General features: G+C 42.4%; 1 protein-coding gene across 2 annotated transcripts; it reads left to right on the top strand.

Moving 5' to 3' along the window:
• The first annotated feature begins 4,549 nt into the window (after positions 1–4,549).
• Positions 4,550–19,608, top strand: LOC121566546 (CD209 antigen-like protein E). Of its 2 annotated transcripts, XR_006658531.1 has the most exons (9): positions 4,550–4,758; positions 6,373–6,471; positions 6,581–6,742; positions 6,862–7,004; positions 7,166–7,266; positions 7,591–8,031; positions 19,117–19,218; positions 19,325–19,385; positions 19,491–19,608. XR_006658531.1 is itself a non-coding variant. In XM_045214799.1 (6 exons), exons 1-6 carry the CDS (start codon positions 4,617–4,619, stop codon positions 7,730–7,732), a joined length of 789 nt encoding a protein of 262 aa, XP_045070734.1. In that variant the 5' UTR covers positions 4,550–4,616; the 3' UTR covers positions 7,733–8,414. The 2 variants fall into 2 exon arrangements, 1 of the variants encoding a protein (XP_045070734.1); XM_045214799.1 differs by lacking the exons at positions 19,117–19,218; positions 19,325–19,385; positions 19,491–19,608 and having other exon boundaries at positions 7,591–8,414.
• The last annotated feature ends 590 nt before the right edge of the window (positions 19,609–20,198 follow it).

The following is a 20,198-nucleotide window of genomic DNA, read 5'->3' on the forward strand; positions in this document are numbered from 1 at the left end:
TGGTTTGGAATGAAGGTTATGTTGTGGAGGGTAGCATCCTGTATATGTCCCTGCCAAAGAATCCTACTTTATCTAACTCTAAATCTATATTTTTTGTTAAAAATACAGGAGCAATGTCTTCTCTCTCTCTCTCTCTCTCTCTCTCTCTCTCTCTCTCTCTCTCTCTCTCTCTCTCTCTCTCTCTCTCTCTCTCTCTCTCTCTCTGTCTCTCTCTCTCTCTCTCTCTCTCTCTCTCTCTCTCTCTCTCGCTCTCTCTCTCTCTCTCTCTCTCTCTCTCTCTCTCTCTCTCTCTCTCTCTCTCTCTCTCTCTCTCTCTCTCTCTCTCTCTCTCTCTCTCTCTCTCTCTCTCTCTCTCTCTGTCTCTCCCTCTCTGTCTCTCTCTCGCTCTCTCTCAAGCCAACACACACACATGCACACACACACACACATATTGTTTTATTTGATTGTAGTAGCATATTCATAAAATTGCTAGTTATGTCCTCAGATAGTAGCTTCCTGTATACCAGTAGTTTTTTCCTCAGATTGTTGCTTCCTGTTTACCAGTAGTTGTTTCCTCAGATTGTTGCTTCCTGTATACCATTAGTTATTTCCTCAGATTGTATCTTTCTGTATACCAGAAAAGCTGTAGCTCAATTGGTAGAGCATGGCGCTTGTAATGCCTGGGTAGTGGGTTCGATCCCTGGGACCACCCATATGTAAAAATGTATGCTCACATGACTGTAAGTCGCTTTGGATAAAAGCGTCTGCTAAATGGCATATTATTATTGACAAATCAACATTACATTAGCATATTTGACTTTATGCAATTCCTCATTTCCAGTTCAAATATATTACTCTTACTTTCTACAGATATTAATCTAAGGAACACAATAAAAAAATCCCCAACAAAATCTGTTAATTTTAAGCTGTTTTTTTTGCATGGGCTGCGTCTCAATCCACCACATCCGCCGATATTGCCCTTCCTCATCTGCAGTGGAAGGTGCCCGAGTTAAAGAGGTGTTTGTCAGACCATGAGACATCCCAAAAATCGGTCTTCTCACAAAAATGTCTGTAGGGTCCAAACGGTTTGGCCTACAAAACTAACATGACCACTTTGTGGAAAGGGGAGATTTAATGTCCTACAATGTCCTAGCAGGTCTACCAGCTACCTGATTGAATGTGATTGAATACTTAGAGCAGTTTCACCTGCAGTTGGTCACTGATAGAGATCAGAAGAGTATTGAGAGGACATATACGCACACAAGCATGTAGACACACACGGACAGACACACGGACAGACACACGTACAGACACACGTACAGACACACGGACACACACACGGACACACACAAACATAATTTAAAGTTCCCCATTAAAACTTCTGATTAAGATGCAGACATAGATTTCCACCATTTCCGTCCCCTTCACCGTGGAAACGGCCAATGGAACCTGAGGAACCTTTACCGTCTGAGCCACCAATGACCGCAGCTTCACTTCCTCCTTCCCTGCCAGCATCTCCATGGTGACTGGGGGCGGCGCGGCAAATGGTACGGTGAGCCTCATGACACCGTCAGGAATGGACCTCTCCCTGACCAGGAGGCCGCTGGAGCCGCAGACTTCAACAATGCATTCCTGCGTCTCTCCGTTGTCAGCAAGTTAAGGGTCTTGTTTCAAAACTCTAAAATGGCCTCCTTTTCTCATATCATCTCTCCCTCACAGCCACTGATTTGAAAGGAATTGGTTGCTGTAAGCTTCCAGTTATTATCAGCTACATCAGTTGTCTGACTAAGCTCTCTCGTTCTCTCGCTCTCTCTATCTATCCCCCCCTTCTCCTTCCTTCCTTCCCACTGTGGAGTCAAGACAACGATGCTGATATGCTGTGTAGACAAGAAATCCGCTTGACACTGTACTTGATTATAAAGGTTTATTATATCAAAAGTTCCAGCGTCAATTTACAGATTTCTGCAGAAATCCGGAGAACAACTAACCCAATCTAAAAATGATTATTCTCCCCATCCTTTGTTCCAACCATGGTATTTAATCCTATGTAACATAATATGGGTGGATTTTGATAGACCAAACCCTGGCTTCCACATATCCAAGTCTCCTCTGTTTCAAGGGGCCCCTGTAGTAATGCTTTCCAGATGTTTCAGCAAAGCAGAGTAAAATTCCTCTAACACACCATTTGCAAACGTCAGCCAAAATTATAAACTGTTCAGATACTACACCTCCCTCCTTCCAGGTGACAGATTTTAACGCTCCCCAGTGCGGGCTACCAGGCGTCTCCTCCAAGGGACCAGGGTTCTTGCCTAGAAGCACGGTTCCGATTGCTCCTACAGATTTGTTTCGGTACAGCCGTTTAACGGACCCTCGGCTCAGAAATACAATTTCCATACACGGCCACATAGAGAAGTCAGATTTGAAAATTGTGCACAAAGCATCCATTGAATTATTCAAATACCTGTCACTGACGCCTATTTTTTAAAAACATTTTATATTCATCCAATGTCTGCCATGTTTTTGGATGATGTACTGAAGTTGTCGCTGCTCCATGTGTGCACTGAGTGCTGGTGTGATGTTGGGCTGTAAACCGGATGCAACCCAGATATAGACGTCCATGAATCTGCGAATGCGAACATGATTACCTTGAAAACAATGGGCGGACATCTTGGACACAGTCTCCAGCTCTTATTATACCTCAGTGGTCTCCGACTGCCTGGTAGCATGCAGCTCATCCAACTGGCAGCTCTCTGCCAACATCACCGACGGTGTCAACAGGACGGGCACCATCACCCTATGCACGGGACCCTCAACACTTCTACGGCGGTGGGCCCCAGGGCGGAGAACGTGACCCGGGTGGCCTGCAGCGCCACCTGCTGTTCAAAGAAGGTAGAACTGGTGGTAGTGGACAGGGCAGGCAAACTGGGTGTGTCTGGGCTCAGTGAAGGACTCTATGGGGGTGGTTATGAGCTCTACAGCCCAGGGCCCGGTTTCCCAAAAGCATCTTAAGGCTAAGTCCATCGTTACAACCATAGGATCCTATTGTTCTAAGATTAACTTAGCTTTAATATGCTTTTGGGTAACCGGGCCCAAGTCTCTGTCACCAACATTACATCTGTACCTGTAGTTAGTACTACATCCACCCAGGTCTATGTCACCAACACTACATCTGTACTTGTAGTTAGTACTACATCCACACAGGTCTCTGTCACCAACACTACATATGTACCTGTAGTTAGTACTACATCAATCCAGGTCTCTGTCACCAACACTACAGCTGTACCTGTAGTTAGTACTACATCCACCCAGGTCTCTGTCACCAACACTACAGCTGTACCTGTAGTTAGTACTACATCCACCCAGGTCTCTGTCACCAACACTACATCTCTACCTGTAGTTAGTACTACATCCACCCAGGTCTCTGTCACCAACACTACAGCTGTACCTGTAGTTAGTACTACATCCACCCAGGTCTCTGTCACCAACACTACAGCTGTACCTGTAGTTAGTACTACATCCACCCAGGTCTCTGTCACCAACACCACAGCTGTACCTGTAGTTAGTACTACATCCACCCAGGTCTCTGTCACCAACACTACATCTATACCTGTAGTTGGTACTACATCCACCCAGGTCTCTGTCACCAACACTACAGCTGTACCTGTAGTTAGTACTATGTCCACCAGAGGGCCACCTTTGATTCTGTCCCTGTATCTAAGGATATGTGTGATGCTTTCTCTCCTACTGTGGAATAGAGTAGAGCTATAGAGTTGTATAATTGTTAATGTAGGTAGATGTCATGTGGAACAGTGGAATCAGTGCAAAGAGAGTTGTGTCATTAGACGTAACCGGTATGTAAATGTAATGTTGTACTAAAACTCAGGGTGGAAATATGAACTTGTTGTCATAAAACATGTGAATGTTTTTTATTCTTCTTTCTTGTCTCTTAAATCTGTCAAACTGAAACTATGGCGATATTGTCACAACTTCTGATTTTGGTGAAATGCCCCTCCTAGCCATGTTGACTGACAGAGTTTAATTCTGAGTAACTCTTCACGGTCAGCATAGATAGAAAAAATATCCCTATATGGTCATCGGTGGCCAATGAAGCTCCGACGGGTGAAGTTTCCCCTAGCCTCAGATCTAGGATCAGGTTTCCCTCCCCCAATCCTAACTTTAACCATTTGTGTAGGAAATGCTAAACTGACCTAAGATCAGCATCTAGGGGCAACTTCCCCTTACACAACCGGTCACAGAGTGAGAGCCATAATGTTCTCTCTATTTGAAGGCTGGGGGGGCTGTGAAGTCAGTCAGGATATACGTAGTGTATATGTGTATGAACAAGATCCCAATTTATTTTAACACATCCAAAATGGGACCTTGTGAATTCACACATACATCCTATAGCATCGTATAGAGTAATATCATTTATTATATTATCAAACTAAGGCTAGTGGGAGTCACGTGGTGGCCATTGTTGTGTTAATTTCACAATTTCCCCTTCACTGTGGTTGACTGATAAAGAGTTTCACTTCACAAAGTCACACAGACAAAGGACAGTGCAGGGAGAAGACACAGGTACAGACGTACATTAGAGCTGAGGTTAGAAGTAGAAGTTACTGTATTTGGGTGTTAAAATGTCAGAAGGAGTCTATGAAATCCAAGATGGATTTGAAGACGATAAGCCTGATGCAATGAAGAACACAGACATTGATGGCCAATTATATGCCAACATAGGAGCCTTCAAGCCCAGTCCAAGAGATGGAGTTGTTGCTTCAGGTAAGATTGCACACACACACACACACACACACACACACACACACACACACACACACACACACACACACACACACACACACACACACACACACACTACACACAATATATTAAATAGGTGAGATTACCCTGTAGTACTATAGCTTTATTTGTCCCAATCCTGGATTATGCAGTAAAACACATTACCAAAGTTCTTTAATAATTTGTGATTCAGTACATGTTCAGTGGTGGAAGAGACCCTCTGGAGTTGCTGCAGTGTGTTTGGGGCTGCTGTGTGTTCTCCTAACAATCTTGACAGTCAGTCTTTGTTGTCAAGTTACATAGAAGCACAATATCAAATGATCATATTTGACTGTTGTTCCCCTATATGGGTCCCAAAAGAGGGAAGTGAAGTGGATATTTTCACATTTTCAACCAGCTGTCACTCAAAATCTCCTCGACCAATCAAGTTAATTAAGAGAGAGGGCGGCAGGTAGTTTATCGGTTAAGATCGTTGGTCCAGTGACCGAAAGGTTGCTGGATTGAATTCCTGAGTCGACTTAGTGAAAAATCTGTCGATGTGCCCTTGAGCAAGGCACTTAACCCTAATTGCTCAGGTAAGTCGCTCTGCATAAGAGCGTCTGCTTAAATGACTTATCTGTAAAAGTAGAGCAGAGCCCTGGTGGTTACTGTTGTCATCTCATCTTCACTGGTTAAGCCGACCCCCCCTCAATATCCACTTGGAGCAGTTTGTAGTGTCAAATCTATTGTATGGACATTATAATGACCCATGTTTGTAGTCCTGGACCTCCTGAACATGTTGATGTATATTTCAGAGTAAACAGAGGGTCCAAATCAGCAGAAAGGTGAAAGGAAGGCGGAGTTCTGGAAACCCCCTGAATTATCTTGGGGCTGTTACATATGATATGTAATATATGTTAACAGCTAGACTTTGTTCTCCACTTCCACTCTATTATCTATATCTTCCTGGTATGATAGTGTCCTGTCCATCATCACAAATAGTAAGTCTCATTCCCTGGGCAGGAGGACTGTGTTGAGATAAACTCTGGATAAGATGACCATGTAGAGACATGAAATGATTTATATTGTGCCACAGAAAATGGTTTAATAATAACCACTGTAATAATCTCTCACAAGCATACATGCACACAAGTACTCAAATTTGTTCAATTTTTTGTATTAGCATAGCCACAACTACCTGTGTCATTATGTTGATACTTCCTTAGAGTTAACACCTACAGCAGTCACACAGACAGAGACAAACAGATGACTTTGAGACAGAGATATCACTAGAAGCAGAGACTTTACGTATAGAGGGTTTGCAGTTGACATACGACGCCTCGGCCATGTTAAGAGCACACATTAATTCTAGAAGAGAGATAATGTATAGTTGACCTATATAGAAAGAAAGACCAGGCATTGTTAAAGATGTCAAAGGTAATCTATGCTGAGACAGATATGAACAAGAAGGTCAAGTAAAATAGAGAACTACGTCATCAGACACCCTGAGAGAGGACCAACAGAGAACCAGACACTGCTCCTAACAATGGACCAGAAGACCAGCATCAGGCAACACACACACACACAAACGTAAACGTCTCTTGTATGTGTCCACAGAGCCTGATAGCTCAGGGAAGAGACCCTTCCTAGTTGCTGCAGTGTGTCTGGGGCTGCTGTGTGTTCTACTGGCTGGGATAATAGGCCTGTCTGTCCACTGTGAGTTTTTGTCCAAGTTCATTGCTTATCACCTAGTTGTAAGAAGTGCTGGTTACTAGGCCTATTTACCTGGTGTTTTAGCTAGTAACTATGCGTTTATACTTTATAGATAACAGAGTCATCAAAGATTCTGAGGATAAAAGGAACAACTTGTTCCAGCGTTTTTCCCTTTACAAGATCAACGCAACTGAAGAGAGAGACCAGCTACAGACCAGATACAACAGCCTGACTGAAGAGAAAGGCCATATTCAGGCAAAGCTTTTTGTGATAGGTGAGATATAAACTTAGATAAATTAGAAGTAAAATCAACAGTAATTATATATCAATGGGTTTATGAATATAGAGATACTGGCTAAGTTTCTCAATGTGTTCACATTTGCTCTTCAACAGAGCAACTTTGTCAGCGGGGATGGAGATACTTTGACTCCAGTTTGTACTTCCTCTCTACTGAGAAGAAAACCTGGGAGGAGAGCAGACAGGACTGTCTGGAAAGAGGAGCAGACCTGGTGATCATAAAGAGCACTGAGGAACAGGTGGGAGAGAGAGAGAGAGAGAGAGAGAGAGAGAGAGAGAGAGAGAGAGAGAGAGGAGAGAGGAGAGTGGAGCAAGTATAATTTTCATCAGTACACTAATATGTGGGCAGTATCTTATAAATATATTAAAAGTGACCGTTTTTTATCTTTCTCAAAAACAGACATTTCTCTTCAATCTCCAACTGAGAGCCTGGATTGGTCTGACTGACTCTGTTTCTGAGGGGACCTGGAAGTGGGTGGACGGCACATCACTGACCAAAGGGTGAGAGATTTGACCATTTTGCCGTGAATGGAGATTAAAAAAACAACAATGATATATTGCTTCCAATCATGTTCATAAAAATGTATGTTTCGACTCGAATGTCATTCAATGAGAACTATAGATGTATTATATAAACCAGGTAATATTTACATCTGAAAATGTAATTTAAAGAGTGAAATATTAAGTGTGTTGATGGTCACTCTTGATAATGGTATGCTCATCTTACAGATTGTGGCTTTAAAGCTGAGAAAACATAGGACTATGTCTATAATTGAGGAGGATGTTTGTACCACAGTGTCTGACTGTCTGGTTCTCTGTGTTTAGGTACTGGGGGGCAGGACAGCCTGATAATAAAGGCCAAGAGGACTGTGTTGAGATATACTATGGACAAGATGACGCTGTAAAAACATGGAATGATGACAAATGTTACAAATATCAGAACTGGATCTGTGAGAAAGTGGTGTAAGAATAACCCACAGTAACAGACTTCTCTTCTTCATTATTTCCTTGGTCTTTTCTTTCCATTTTCATTTTCTATGGTGTAGGGTTAACACACTGTTTGTTTTAGCGGTACCCACTGTTTATTATTTTCAAAGTTAGGGAGGAAGAGGACAAAGGTTTAGTTTCCTGGGGTTTGAACGGTGTGGTGTGCGTGATGGCTCCGAAGCCTAGCGTGGAGGAGACGCTGTCGTTACGGCATGGATTCAGGTTGTTCCTGAGAATGGAGTTAAGGTGGAGGAGGTTCTGCTTGCGGTCGGCGAACAGGTAGGAGCTGAATTTATACATTCCGCATCAAGAATGAACAAAGCTGTGGTTGTGTTTATGAAAAGAGCAAATTTGTTGGGTAAGCTCATTGCTAGTGGAATATTTGTAAGCAGTGTGTTGGTGGCAATTTCTCCTCTTTTTGCTCAGGTTTCTAGAATGTTTTGGGAAGGTGGGGGGCAGTGAAGAGAGGAGTATGAGTCTCTGAGTCAATGTTGGGATGTGGTAAAAGTCCAAATTCTGTTTTTTTGTCAACAGTATACAGCTCTCTCATCCTCAGAAGCTAGGAGAGCATTGGGGGAACTCGAGTGTAGTATTAGTGAGATGGAGGTAGAGCTGGTGGGGCAAGGCAATGTAGGCCTCCAGGCTAATTTAGCTGAACTACGTAGGGACCTGGGCAGTTTTTTCCAGGTTAAAGCAAAGGGAGCACTTGTAAGAGCTAGGTTCTCCATGCTAAAGGAGATGGCAGAGACTGGGGACTGGCAAGGGGGTCTGGAGGACTTGTTAGATTTTAACACTCAGAGTATGGGGGAGTTTGAGGGGTTTGGAGGTAAAGCCATCTACAACCTCTGTGTTAAGCTAAGGAACCTTAGGAGCCTAACAGGAGTGAAGGCACATCAGTGGCAGGGAGTATGTGGGGCGGAGAGTATGTTGGGTTTTAGATGGAGGGGCTCTACAAACTCCCAGCACCAAAGAGTTCAGGGACCTCCAGTGGAGGGTTCTACATGGAGCCCTGGCCACTAACAGCTGGTTGGCACGGGTTGAACCGGGAGTTGGACAGGGGGTGTCCTTTTGTGTCATGAGTGAAACTGTGATTCATGTGTTTTCTGTGTGCGCCAGGTTAATGCCATTAATGTCTCTGTTGGAATGTCTGTGCGAGAGGTTGGGGGTGGAGTTTACTGTTGGGACGTTTGATGGGTTGGATATACGATTGTAGAAGTGGTGAGGTTTTGGTTATTGTGATGTGTGGTGTTATGTTGGGGTAGAGGGTTAGGTGAGTATGCAGTACAGGGGATATTTTGTTTTTTGTTAGGGGGGGGAGTTTTTAATGAAATGAGAATGTATCATTAAACAAAGACAAAAAGACAAAGAGTGAAAGTGAAAGTCTCTCTCGCAGTTATTATGTTAATAGTTGGATAAGGTCCTGAATGGTTGTGATGATTCCACCTAGTGGTTAAAGTGAGAGATGAACTCACAATAGAGGTGAAATAGTGGTATTACAGACTCTGTCTCAAAACACATCGGAGAATACATTCCTAGGGGAGGGACCATGGACCTTCTCTAATAGGGTTGAAAGGAGGAGAGGAGATAGGGAGGAGATAGAGGAGGAGAGGAGATAGGAGAGAGGGAGAGGAGATGGAAGGAATAGGAGAGGAGATAGGAGGAGAGGAGGAGAGGAGATCGGAGAGGAATCTAGGAAAGACTAATTGAGATAGAGCCTTAGTGTCAGAGAGACATAGAGGAGGAAGAAGAACATTAAGAGAATGAGGAAGAGAGAAAAAATAAGACAAATAATAGTTGTGTTTAGATTTAGAGGAGAGTATGTAGACATACTGTACTCTGGAAAATGACTCTTCATTATTTTATTACAAACATGTCATGTGATTTAATCAAAGCCTATTGGATGATAATTTATTTATAATTAGAACAAAGGAATTTATAACTGACTTTTTCCAACATAACATAGGTACAGCGAATCCCCTTATTGTATGGGACACCTTTAAATGTGCCTTTAGAGGCCATGCAATTCAGTACTCATCTCGAAAACAAAAGCAATTTAGGTCAAAAGAGTTTATACTAAGAAAGGAAATAGAAAGTCTAACAGAACAGATAGATGGCAATAAAAACTGTAACATAGAGGCTCAGAATAAATTAGAGGAAAAACAAAAAGAAATGGAAAAACTTATTCAAGAAAGATCAAGTGTAATATATTATAAAAAATAAAGCAAACTGGATGGAATATGGGGAAAAATGCACAAAATTCTTTTTAATCTTCAACATAGGAATGCTACCAAAAAGAACTTAATGAAACTGGTTACAATTGACGGAGTCACCCATAATTCACCTAATGATATTTTGAAGGAAGAAACAAAGTACTTTAAGCATATGTTTTCTTTTCAGTCGCCTCCATGTCACGCCCTGGCTCTGGGGACTCTAGTATGTTGAGCCAGGGTGTGAGTTTTCATTTGTTTATGTTCTAGTTGTTGTATATCTATGTTGGCAAGGGTGGCTCCCAATCAGAGACGGCTGTAGCTCGTTGTCTCTGATTGGAAGTCATACTTAGGTAGCCGTTAGGCATTCATTATTGTGGTTTCTTGTTCCGTGTTGGTTTGTGTATGTAACCAGGGACGTCACGTTTTCGTTTTGTTGTTTTGATCGTGTGATCATTCCTATAATAAATATGTTCACCTTCAACGCTGCGCCTTGGTCCTCCTCTCTGAACGACGAACGTGACAGAAGAAACCACCAAAACTGGACCAAGCAGCGTGTCCAGGAGCCGTCGCTAGCAGATCTCCGTGGCAACCTCGACTGGGTCAAGCCTAATGAGGAGCAGAGAGGGTGGACTTGGGAACAGTGGAGGAAGAGTCTCGACTGGGTCAAGCCAAAGGAGGAGCAGAATGGCTGGAGTTGGAAGCAGGAGAGCGAGAGTTGGGCGAGAACGATAGAGGCCTGGTCCACGGGGAAGAGAGACCCCCAGAAATTTTTTAGGGGGGGGCTAACGCCGTGGACGACGGGCCAGCAGGAGACCGCGGCAGAGCGGCCCAGCGGATTGGCAGAGGAGGCCGCCAGGTTACGGGGGGCCACTGGTGAAGAGGGGGTGGAAGATGTAGAGGCACGGCGAGAGGTACTGGCGTGTGTTGCCAGTCCGGTCCGGCCTGTTTCTGATCCCCACGTAGGGCCAGTGGTGTGTGTTCCCAGTGCGGTCCGGCCTGTTCCTGCCACTCGCACCAAGTCTACGGTGCGCATCGCCAGCTTCGGCCCGGCCCGTTCCTGCTCCCCGCACCAAGTCAGTGAGTGCGTTTCGTCAGCCCTGTCCGGCCCGTTCTGCTCTCCGCACCAAGTCTGTGGTGCGCGTCGCCAACCCAGTCCGGCCCATTCCTGCTCCCCGCACCAAGTCTGTGGTGCGTTTCGTCAACCCTGTCCGGTCCATTCCTGCTCCCGCGACCAAGTCAGTGGTGCGTTTGCGTCAGCCCTGTCCGGCCCATTCCCTGCTCCCGCACCAAGTCAGTGGTGCGTTTCGTCAGCCCTGTCCGCCCGTTCCTGCTCACGCACCAAGCCTACGGCGTGCGCCGTCCAGCCTGGTAAGGCCCTTTCCTCCTCACGCACCAAGCCAGGGGTGCGAGTCGTCAGCCTGGTAAGGCCCGTTCCTCCTCCACGCACCAAGCCAGGGGTGCGCGTCGTCAGCCTGGTAAGGCCCGTTCCTCCTCCACACACCAAGCCAGGGTGCGCGTCGTCAGTCCAGCACAACCCGTGCCTGGGTCACCGGTGCCTGGTAAGGTCCCGGTCAACTGCTCCACTACGGAGCTGAAGCTATCCGCTCCACCAGTGTGCAGTCCAGCTCCGGTCAGCAGGGCCAGACCCGGACCAGGGGTACTTTGGGGGTTTAGAGAAGGAGTGGGGGTCATGTCCGAGCCGGATCCGCGCCTAGGCGGAGTGCCCACCGGTCCCTCCCCTGTAGAGTTTGGTTGGCGCGGTCGGAGTCCGCGCCTTTAGGGGGGTACTGTCACGCCCTGGCTCTGGGGACTTCTAGTATGTTGAGCCAGGTTGTGAGTTTTCATTTGTTTATGTTCTAGGTGTTGTATATCTATGTTGGCCAGGGTGGCTCCCAATCAGAGACGGCTGTAGCTCGTTGTCTCTGATTGGGAGTCATACTTAGGTAGCCGTTAGGCATTCATTATTTGTGGTTTCTTGTTCCGTGTTGGTTTGTGTATGTAACCAGGGACGTCACGGTTTCGTTTTGTTGTTTTGATCGTGTGATCATTCCTATAATAAATATGTTCACCTTCAACGCTGCGCCCTTGGTCCTCCTCCTTAGACGATAGTGACACTCCATCTCCTCTAACTGAAGCTAATTGCAGAGATTTTTTTCTATTGATAATGTCAAATTAACAGCCACACAGAAAGACTCATGTGAAGGTGAAATTACAGAGGAGGAACTTCTGGATGCAATTAAAGACTTTAAGTCCGGGGAAAACTCCAGGGTTGGATGGCATACCAATCGAGGTATACCAAACCTTTTTTGATATACTAAGAGGACCGTTATTAGCATGTTTTAACCACTCCTATGTAAATGGTAGATTATCTGACACTCAAGAAGAAGGTCTGATCTCATTATTACTGAAACAGGATACAAGTGGAAAATATAAAGATCCAGTCCATTTACAAAATTGGAGGCCCCTTACACTTCAGTGTTGTGATGCAAAAATCCTAGCAAAATGTATAGCGCATAGAATTAAAAAGGTATTGTTTGGATATTATTCATTCTAATCAGACAGGGTTTTTTACATGGAAGATACATTGGAGATAATATAAGGCAAGTATTGGAAACAATAGAACACTATGGAAAATATGGGAAACCAGGCCTGCTATTCATAGCAGACTTCGAAAAGGCATTTGATAAAGTTCGACTGGGATTTATATATAAATGCCTGGAGCATTTCAATTTTGGAGAATCTCTTATAAAATGGGTCAAAATCATGTATAGTAACCCTAGGTGTAAAATAGTAAATAATGGCTATTTCTCAGAAAGTTTTAAACTGTCAAGAGGAGTGAAACAAGGTTGTCCACTATCGGCATATCTATTTATTGTGGCCATCGAGATGTTAGCTATTAAAATCAGATCCAATAATAATATCAGAGGATTAGAAATACAGGGCTTAAAAACAAAGATGTCATTGTACGCAGATGATTCATGTTTTCTTTTAGATCCACAACTAGAATCCCTCCACAGCCTCATAGAGGATCTAGATACATTTTCTAACCTCTCTGGATTAAAACCAAATTATGACAAATGTACTATATTACGTATTGGATCACTAAAAATACAATTTTTACATTACCATGTAGTTTTACCAATAAAATGGTCTGATGGTGATGTGGATATACTCGAATACATATCCCAAAGGAAATAAATGATCTCACTTCAATAAATTTTAATAGAAAGTTAGCAAAAATAGATAAGATCTTACTACCATGGAAAGGAAAATACCTGTCAATTTGTGGAAAAATCACCCTGATTAACTCTTTAGTATTATCCCAGTTTACCTATTTGCTTATGGTCTTGCCTACGCCTAGCAAACAGTTTTTTAAATTATATGAGAAAAAAATATTCAATTTTATTTGGAACGGCAAGCCAGACAAAATTTAAAGAGCATATTTATATAATGAATATGAATTCGGAGGACAGAAATTATTAAATATTAAAGCATTAGACCTATCAGTAAAATCTTCAGTCATCCAAAAGTTATACTTAAATCCGAACTGGTTCTCAAGCAAATTAGTAAGATTGTCTCACCCACTGTTCAAGAAAGGCGTTTTTCCCTTTATTCAGATTACAACCTCTCACTTTCAGTTATTTGAAAAGGAAATAATCTCCCAAATGTCACTATTTCTAAAACAAGCCATAGAAAGTTGGTTGCAATTTCAATTTAATCCTCCAGAAACGACAGAACAAATAATGCAACAAATATTGTGGTTAAATTCAAATATACTAATTGACAAAAAACCTTTATTTTTTGACAGAATGTTTAAAAAAGGTATAATCTTCGTAAATGATATCATCGGTAGGACTGGTGGAGTTATGTCGCACATGCAGCTAACAAAAACATATGGAAATGTCTGCTCTACCCAAAATTACAACCAAATAATTGCAGCCTTACACGCAAAAGTGGAAGAGGAAAGTTGAAGGGGGAGAAAGTAAGGAACTTGTCTGTCGGCCTTGCATTAAAGAACATAATTGGTTAAGGAAAACTGTGATAAATAAAAAAGTATATCAGTTTCACTTAAGGACCAAAGGATTGACAGCAGTCCCATATAGATTGCAAAATAGTTGGGAAGAGATCTTTGACGTACCGATCCCAGTGGCATAGTGTTTATGAACTGACACGCAAAACGACACCGGATTCAAAAATTTGAATCTTTCAATTTAAATTATTATATAAAATTCTTGCTACCAATATAATGTTATTTATATGGGGGATACAACTTCCCAGCTCTGCAGATTTTGCTGTGAAGAGATAGAATCATTAGATCATTTGTTTTGGTTCTGTCCATTTGTAGCTTGTTTTTGGACACAGGTCCAGGAATGGCTAAAGGATTGCAATATTTACCTGGAACTAACCTTGCAGATAGCATTACTGGGTGATCTGAAAAGTCATAGTCAATCAATCAATAATATAATAATACTTTTAGCAAAAATTTTTATTTTTAATTCACAATCTGTAGAAGCAATGAGAATAGAAAGGTTCAGAACTTTTGTAAAACATCACAGTATGGTTGAAATATATATGGCAAATATAAATCCTATATGGATGGTGTTAAGAGATAGATGGGAGGTATTGAATAGAGTTGAAGGATGGGACTAATAACAAATAACAACAAATAATAACAAAGATAGCTAATAATGTAAGCATACTGTGTCCATAATAAGTATAGGTTGTATGTTGGGAGCTTTTGGGAAAGAGCACAGTTAGAAAGATATGGCATTTAGAAGCAAACCGGATGGACATCATGAAAATGATCGGAGAGGTTGAGAGTAGAAGAAGTTCAGGAGCAAAAAAATAAATAAATATATATATATATATATATATATATAGATATATATATAGATATAGAATTATTGTAAAATTAACTCTGTCCATAAGGTGTAGATAGTAAGTATAGACCGGAAGTAGAGGCCTGGGCGTTGTTGTTCACTAATTTACTCCAAGTAGGGAAAGGATGGTGGGGTTGAAAAGTAATAAAGGGAATATATATATAAAAAAAAAAAAACATGGGGGATTGGAAGTGATGCAGACAATTACATTGATAGAAGATACAATCTATCTGCAATATTAAGCTGATCCATTCCCCCAAAAAATAAAATAAATAAAATAAAAATAAAAATAAATAAATAATAATAACATAAAAAATAATTTAAAAAAACAACAACATGTCATATCATTTGACATAGGCTTATGCTTATTAAAAATACAAATTATTAACCTATGCTTTAATAATAAGAATAACAAAGTCACATATTAATAAATAAAGGAACAATGTCCTTTAACAAGGTCTACCAGCTTCCTGATTGAATGTGATTGGATACTTAAAACAGTGTGACCTGGACACACAGAGTGCAGAACAGTACTGAGAGGGCACACACAAACACACACACAAACAAAATAATGCTAATGAAAGGTGAGAGTGACTCCCAATTTTCACTGTACAAGGGCCAACGTGTAGGTGACCAATGGTAACACAATGCACCATGCACCAGTGGACCTGTCTGCTACATACCCACACACTCATGCATGGTGTCTAATGGGGTCTCCACCCGCTCCCTCTCTGTTCTCTGTCTGTGGCCCACAGCAGGTGACAGGATGTTTCAAGGCTCTATCCACCAATAAGAAGGAGACTTGATATGTGTCCCAAATTGCACCATATTCTCTATATAGTGCACTACATAGGGTAATAGGGTGTCCTTAGGGACGCAAGCTTGTAGACCAGACAGTTGTATATAACGTCCTCTCCATCCCCTGTTCATTCTCTTCCATGACATCTTTCTTTCTATTTGAATGTTTTTGGAAGGTTACTTTCATTCAGTACTGTATCCAACCATCAACATCACTGCTAGCCGACCAAATAAAGAGAGCGAGAGAGAGATAGAGAGAGAGAGAGACCAGTTACTGAGTGACAGAGACCAGTTACTGAGGAAGAGAGACCAGTTACTGAGGGAGAGAGACCAGTTACTGAGGGACAGAGACCAGTTACTGAGGGAGAGAGACCAGTTACTGAGGGAGAGAGACCAGTTACTGAGGGACAGAGACCAGTTACTGAGGAACAGAGACCAGTTACTGAGGAACAGAGACCAGTTACTGAGGGAGAGAGACCAGTTACTGAGGGAGAGAGACCAGTTACTGAGGGACAGAGACCAGTTACTGAGGGACAGAGACCAGTTACTGAGGAACAGAGACCAGTTACTGAGGAACAGAGACCAGTTACTGAGGGAGAGAGACCAGTTACTGAGGGAGAGAGACCAGTTACTGAGGGACAGAGACCAGTTACTGAGGGAGAGTGACCAGTTACTGGGGGACAGAGACCAGTTACTGAGGGAGAGAGACCAGTTACTGAGGGACAGAGACCAGTTACTTAGGGAGAGAGACCAGTTACTGAGAGAGAGAGACCAGTTACTGAGGGAGAGAGTCCAGTTACTGAGTGACAGAGACCAGTTACTGAGGGAGAGAGACCAGTTACTGAGGGAGAGAGACCAGTTACTGAGGGGAGAGAGACCAGTTACTGATGGAGAGAGACCAGTTACTGAGGACAGAGGCCAGTTACTGAGGGACAGAGACCAGTTACTGAGGGAGAGAGACCAGTTACTGAGGGAGAGAGACCAGTTACTGAGGGACAGAGACCAGTTACTGAGGGAGAGAGACCAGTTACTGAGGGAGAGAGACCAGTTACTGAGGGACAGAGACCAGTTACTGAGGGAGAGAGACCAGTTATTGAGGGACAGAGACCAGTTACTGAGGGAGAGAGACCAGTTACTGAGGGAGAGAGACCAGTTACTGAGGGACGGAGACCAGTTACTGAGGGACAGAGAGACCAGTTACTGAGGGACAGAGACCAGTTACTGAGGGAGAGAGACCAGTTACTGAGGGGGAGAGGGTCAGGGTCAGTGTTCTGACCAATGAGAAGGTAGAGCTGGAGAAGAGGCTCTCTGAGTGTGGAAAGTAGTCAACTCAGTCACTAGGACTGCATCCCTCTTATCTATCCTTCCTTCTCCTGAAGTGTGCACTTGAAGTGTGCACTTAGACACATAGGTCACATTTCCCACACACACTTCTCAATAACTCTTCACACTGATGCCTATATGGCCATCGAGCCAAGCCATCACATGACTTCCTTATGAACGATGCCACTAACAGTATAACCTTACAGAGTATAACTTCCTGCTACAAGTTGATTGGACCCTTAAAATGTTCTATCAACTGTAGTGGACCACAGACAGAGATAAAAGGTACCTGGTGGAGAAGCACATTAGACCAACTTCTCAACTACTTGTCAGTACAGTTAGAATCATATAGTAGATATTACCATTAGGAGTCAGTTTGAAAGGTAATCATACAGTAGATATTACCATTAGAGTCAGTTAGAAAGGTAATCATACAGTAGAAATTACCATTAGAGTCAGTTAGAAAGGTAATCATACAGTAGATATTACCATTAGGAGTCAGTTAGAAAGGTAATCATACAGTAGATATTACCATTAGGAGCCAGTTAGAAAGGTAATCATTCAGTAGATATTACCATTAGGAGTCAGTTAGAAAGGTAATCATACAGTAAATATTACCATTAGGAGTCAGTTTGAAAGATAATCATACAGTAGATATTACCATTAGGAGTCAGTTAGAATGGTAATCATTCAGTAGATATTACCATTAGGAGTCAGTTAGAAAGGTAATCATTCAGTAGACATTACCATTAGGAGTCAGTTAGAAAGATAATCATACAGTAGATATTACCATTAGGAGTCAGTTAGAAAGGTAAACATACAGTAGATATTACTATTAGGAGTCAGTTAGAAAGGTAATCATACAGAGTCAGTTAGAAAGGTAATCATACAGTAGATATTACCATTAGGAGTCAGTTAGAAAGGTAATCATACAGTAGATATTACCATTAGGAGTCAGTTAGAAAGATAATCATACAGCAGATATTACCATTAGGAGTCAGTTAGAAAGGTAATCATACAGTAGATATTATCATTAGGAGTCAGTTAGAAAGGTAATCATACAGAGTCAGTTAGAAAGGCAATCATACAGTAACTAAGAAAGCTCTCTATCACAGAGATTGAAGCACCTCTGTGATAAAACGCAATCACTGGGCCTCAGGCAGATTGCACACACACATGCACGCACACGCACACAAACACACTTACACAAACACTTGACTAAAACACTGAAAAATGCTAACTGATAGCAAGTCAATTATGCAAATAGATGTACGCTTTAAGTGTATTTAGAGTTATTAAAGAGGCAATCTGCTGTTCAACCTAAACAAAGCGGTCAACCAGCCACTGATTTGGTAAAAGGCTGAGGAATGGGGCTGGAGAAATGTAACCACTCTCAAATTCATAGACAGAGCTATGGATGCATCAACTGATCATCCATCAGATCAACATGATACTTTTAACCATATTTTGAGGCTATACATACAGTTTGTTTACAATATCATTGTTTACAAACAATGGAGTAAAAAAGCTTATATTTTGGGTTCTGATGGGGTACGACTGTTGAACTAACTAAGCTCATGAAGCATTTATAAGTTATCATCGTCATGAACCAGCTCAAAGTTCGTAACAAAAGGGAGACAACGTGGAGACAAGGAATACCAAAATATATATTTATTAACTAAAGTAAACTAAGTACAATTAACAATGGTGTGTGTAATCAGTAATGTAAGTGAGTGCATAATAATGCAAGGTGTTGAAAGGTGCCAAAGCAAACAACCAAAAAGCCACAAAAAATACCACAACAAAAATCAATAAAGGTGTCTGCATGGAGAGAGTTCCCCCAATGAATGTGGAAGAGGTCCATTTATCCTGGGACACACCCGGGCCCAGGTGTTTCCCATGTAGCTGAAGACCCTCCCAACTCCGCCCACCGGCATCCTAATAAGGAAACAAGAGCAAAGAGAGAGAATACGGCAGACAGAGTGGGAGGGTCGTCACATCATCATTAAGAATGGATTGGCTCCTATTGTGGCTGATGATGTCACACCCACACCCTCTCATACATGTGTGTGTGTGTTTGTGTGTGTGAACGTGCATGTAATTGTGTGTGGGTATGTGTGTGTGTGTTCTTACATCAGTGTGTATCTCCTCAGGTCCTGAGGATTCAGGGAGAAGACTCTACAGGATGGGTGCTGTGAGCTTTGGGATGCTGTGTGTTCTACAAGTCACTCTCAACATCTCCCTGAGACTAGTCTGTGAGTGTATTGTTATCTAATCATTACACTATATCAGACTTTCACAACAAGGTCCTATATTCAGATGTAATCTGTGTACATTAGGTACGTTCCTCCTCTGTTACAGACCAGTTACAACAACCTGACTGAAGAGAGAGGCCATCTTCAGGCAAAGCTTTTTGTGATAGGTGATTAACTGGAAGTAAAATCAACAGTAATTATATATCAATGGGTTTGTGAGTATAAAGATACTGGCTAAATTTCTCAATGTGTTCACCTTTGCTCTTCAACAGAGCAGTATTGTCAAGATGAATGGAGATACTTTGATTCCAGTTTCTACTTCCTCTCCACTGAGAAGAAAACCTGGGCTTCCTCCATCCTTCCACCATTTTAAAGTAGTCAAAGTAGTCAACTGGGTGGGTTTTCCTATTGGTTGTAGCCTCCATGGTGCTACCCATACTGTCACAGACCCTATAAAGGTACAGATATAAAGATGAGTCCTCTATCTATCTCTATGGCTCTAGTCTCCCGAGTGGCGCAGTGGTCTAAGGCATCGCAGTGCTAGCTGTGCCACTAGAGATCGTTGGTAGAGCATGGTGTTTGCAATGTCAGGGTTGTGGGTTCGATTCCCACGGGGGGCCAGTATGAAAAAAATTATGCACTCACTAACTGTAAGTCGCTCTGGATAAGAGCGTCTGCTAAATGACGTAAATGTAAATGTAAGGTTACAGTAATAGGAAGAAACTGAGCTTGTAGAAAACAGCCAGTAGGGGGAGACAAACACTTATAAAAGTAGGTATTATAGCCAACATGAGGGACCTTTCTGACCAGCATCCCATTGACAAGAAGATTATAGACAACACCTAAAACTGACCCTAACCTTCACCTAATTTGAACTAATTCAGAAACTGAACAGATTATATACAGTGACTTTATATCATAAAAGTTGAAGTTTATATACTGCTGAATTTGTACATTTGCCCACTGACAAAGGTCTACAA

The sequence above is a fragment of the Coregonus clupeaformis genome, unplaced genomic scaffold, assembly GCF_020615455.1.
Source record: "Coregonus clupeaformis isolate EN_2021a unplaced genomic scaffold, ASM2061545v1 scaf0315, whole genome shotgun sequence".
In the NCBI taxonomy this organism is placed as follows: domain Eukaryota; kingdom Metazoa; phylum Chordata; class Actinopteri; order Salmoniformes; family Salmonidae; genus Coregonus; species Coregonus clupeaformis.

Excerpts from the sequence above, each read along its gene's own strand:
- LOC121566546 (XM_045214799.1), top strand. The coding sequence starts at position 4,617 with ATGTCAGAAGGAGTCTATGAAATCCAAGATGGATTTGAAGACGATAAG. Across the intron at positions 4,759-6,372 it reads AGATGGAGTTGTTGCTTCAG|AGCCTGATAGCTCAGGGAAG; the intron begins GTAAGATTGCAC and ends ATGTGTCCACAG. Across the intron at positions 6,472-6,580 it reads AATAGGCCTGTCTGTCCACT|ATAACAGAGTCATCAAAGAT; the intron begins GTGAGTTTTTGT and ends TATACTTTATAG.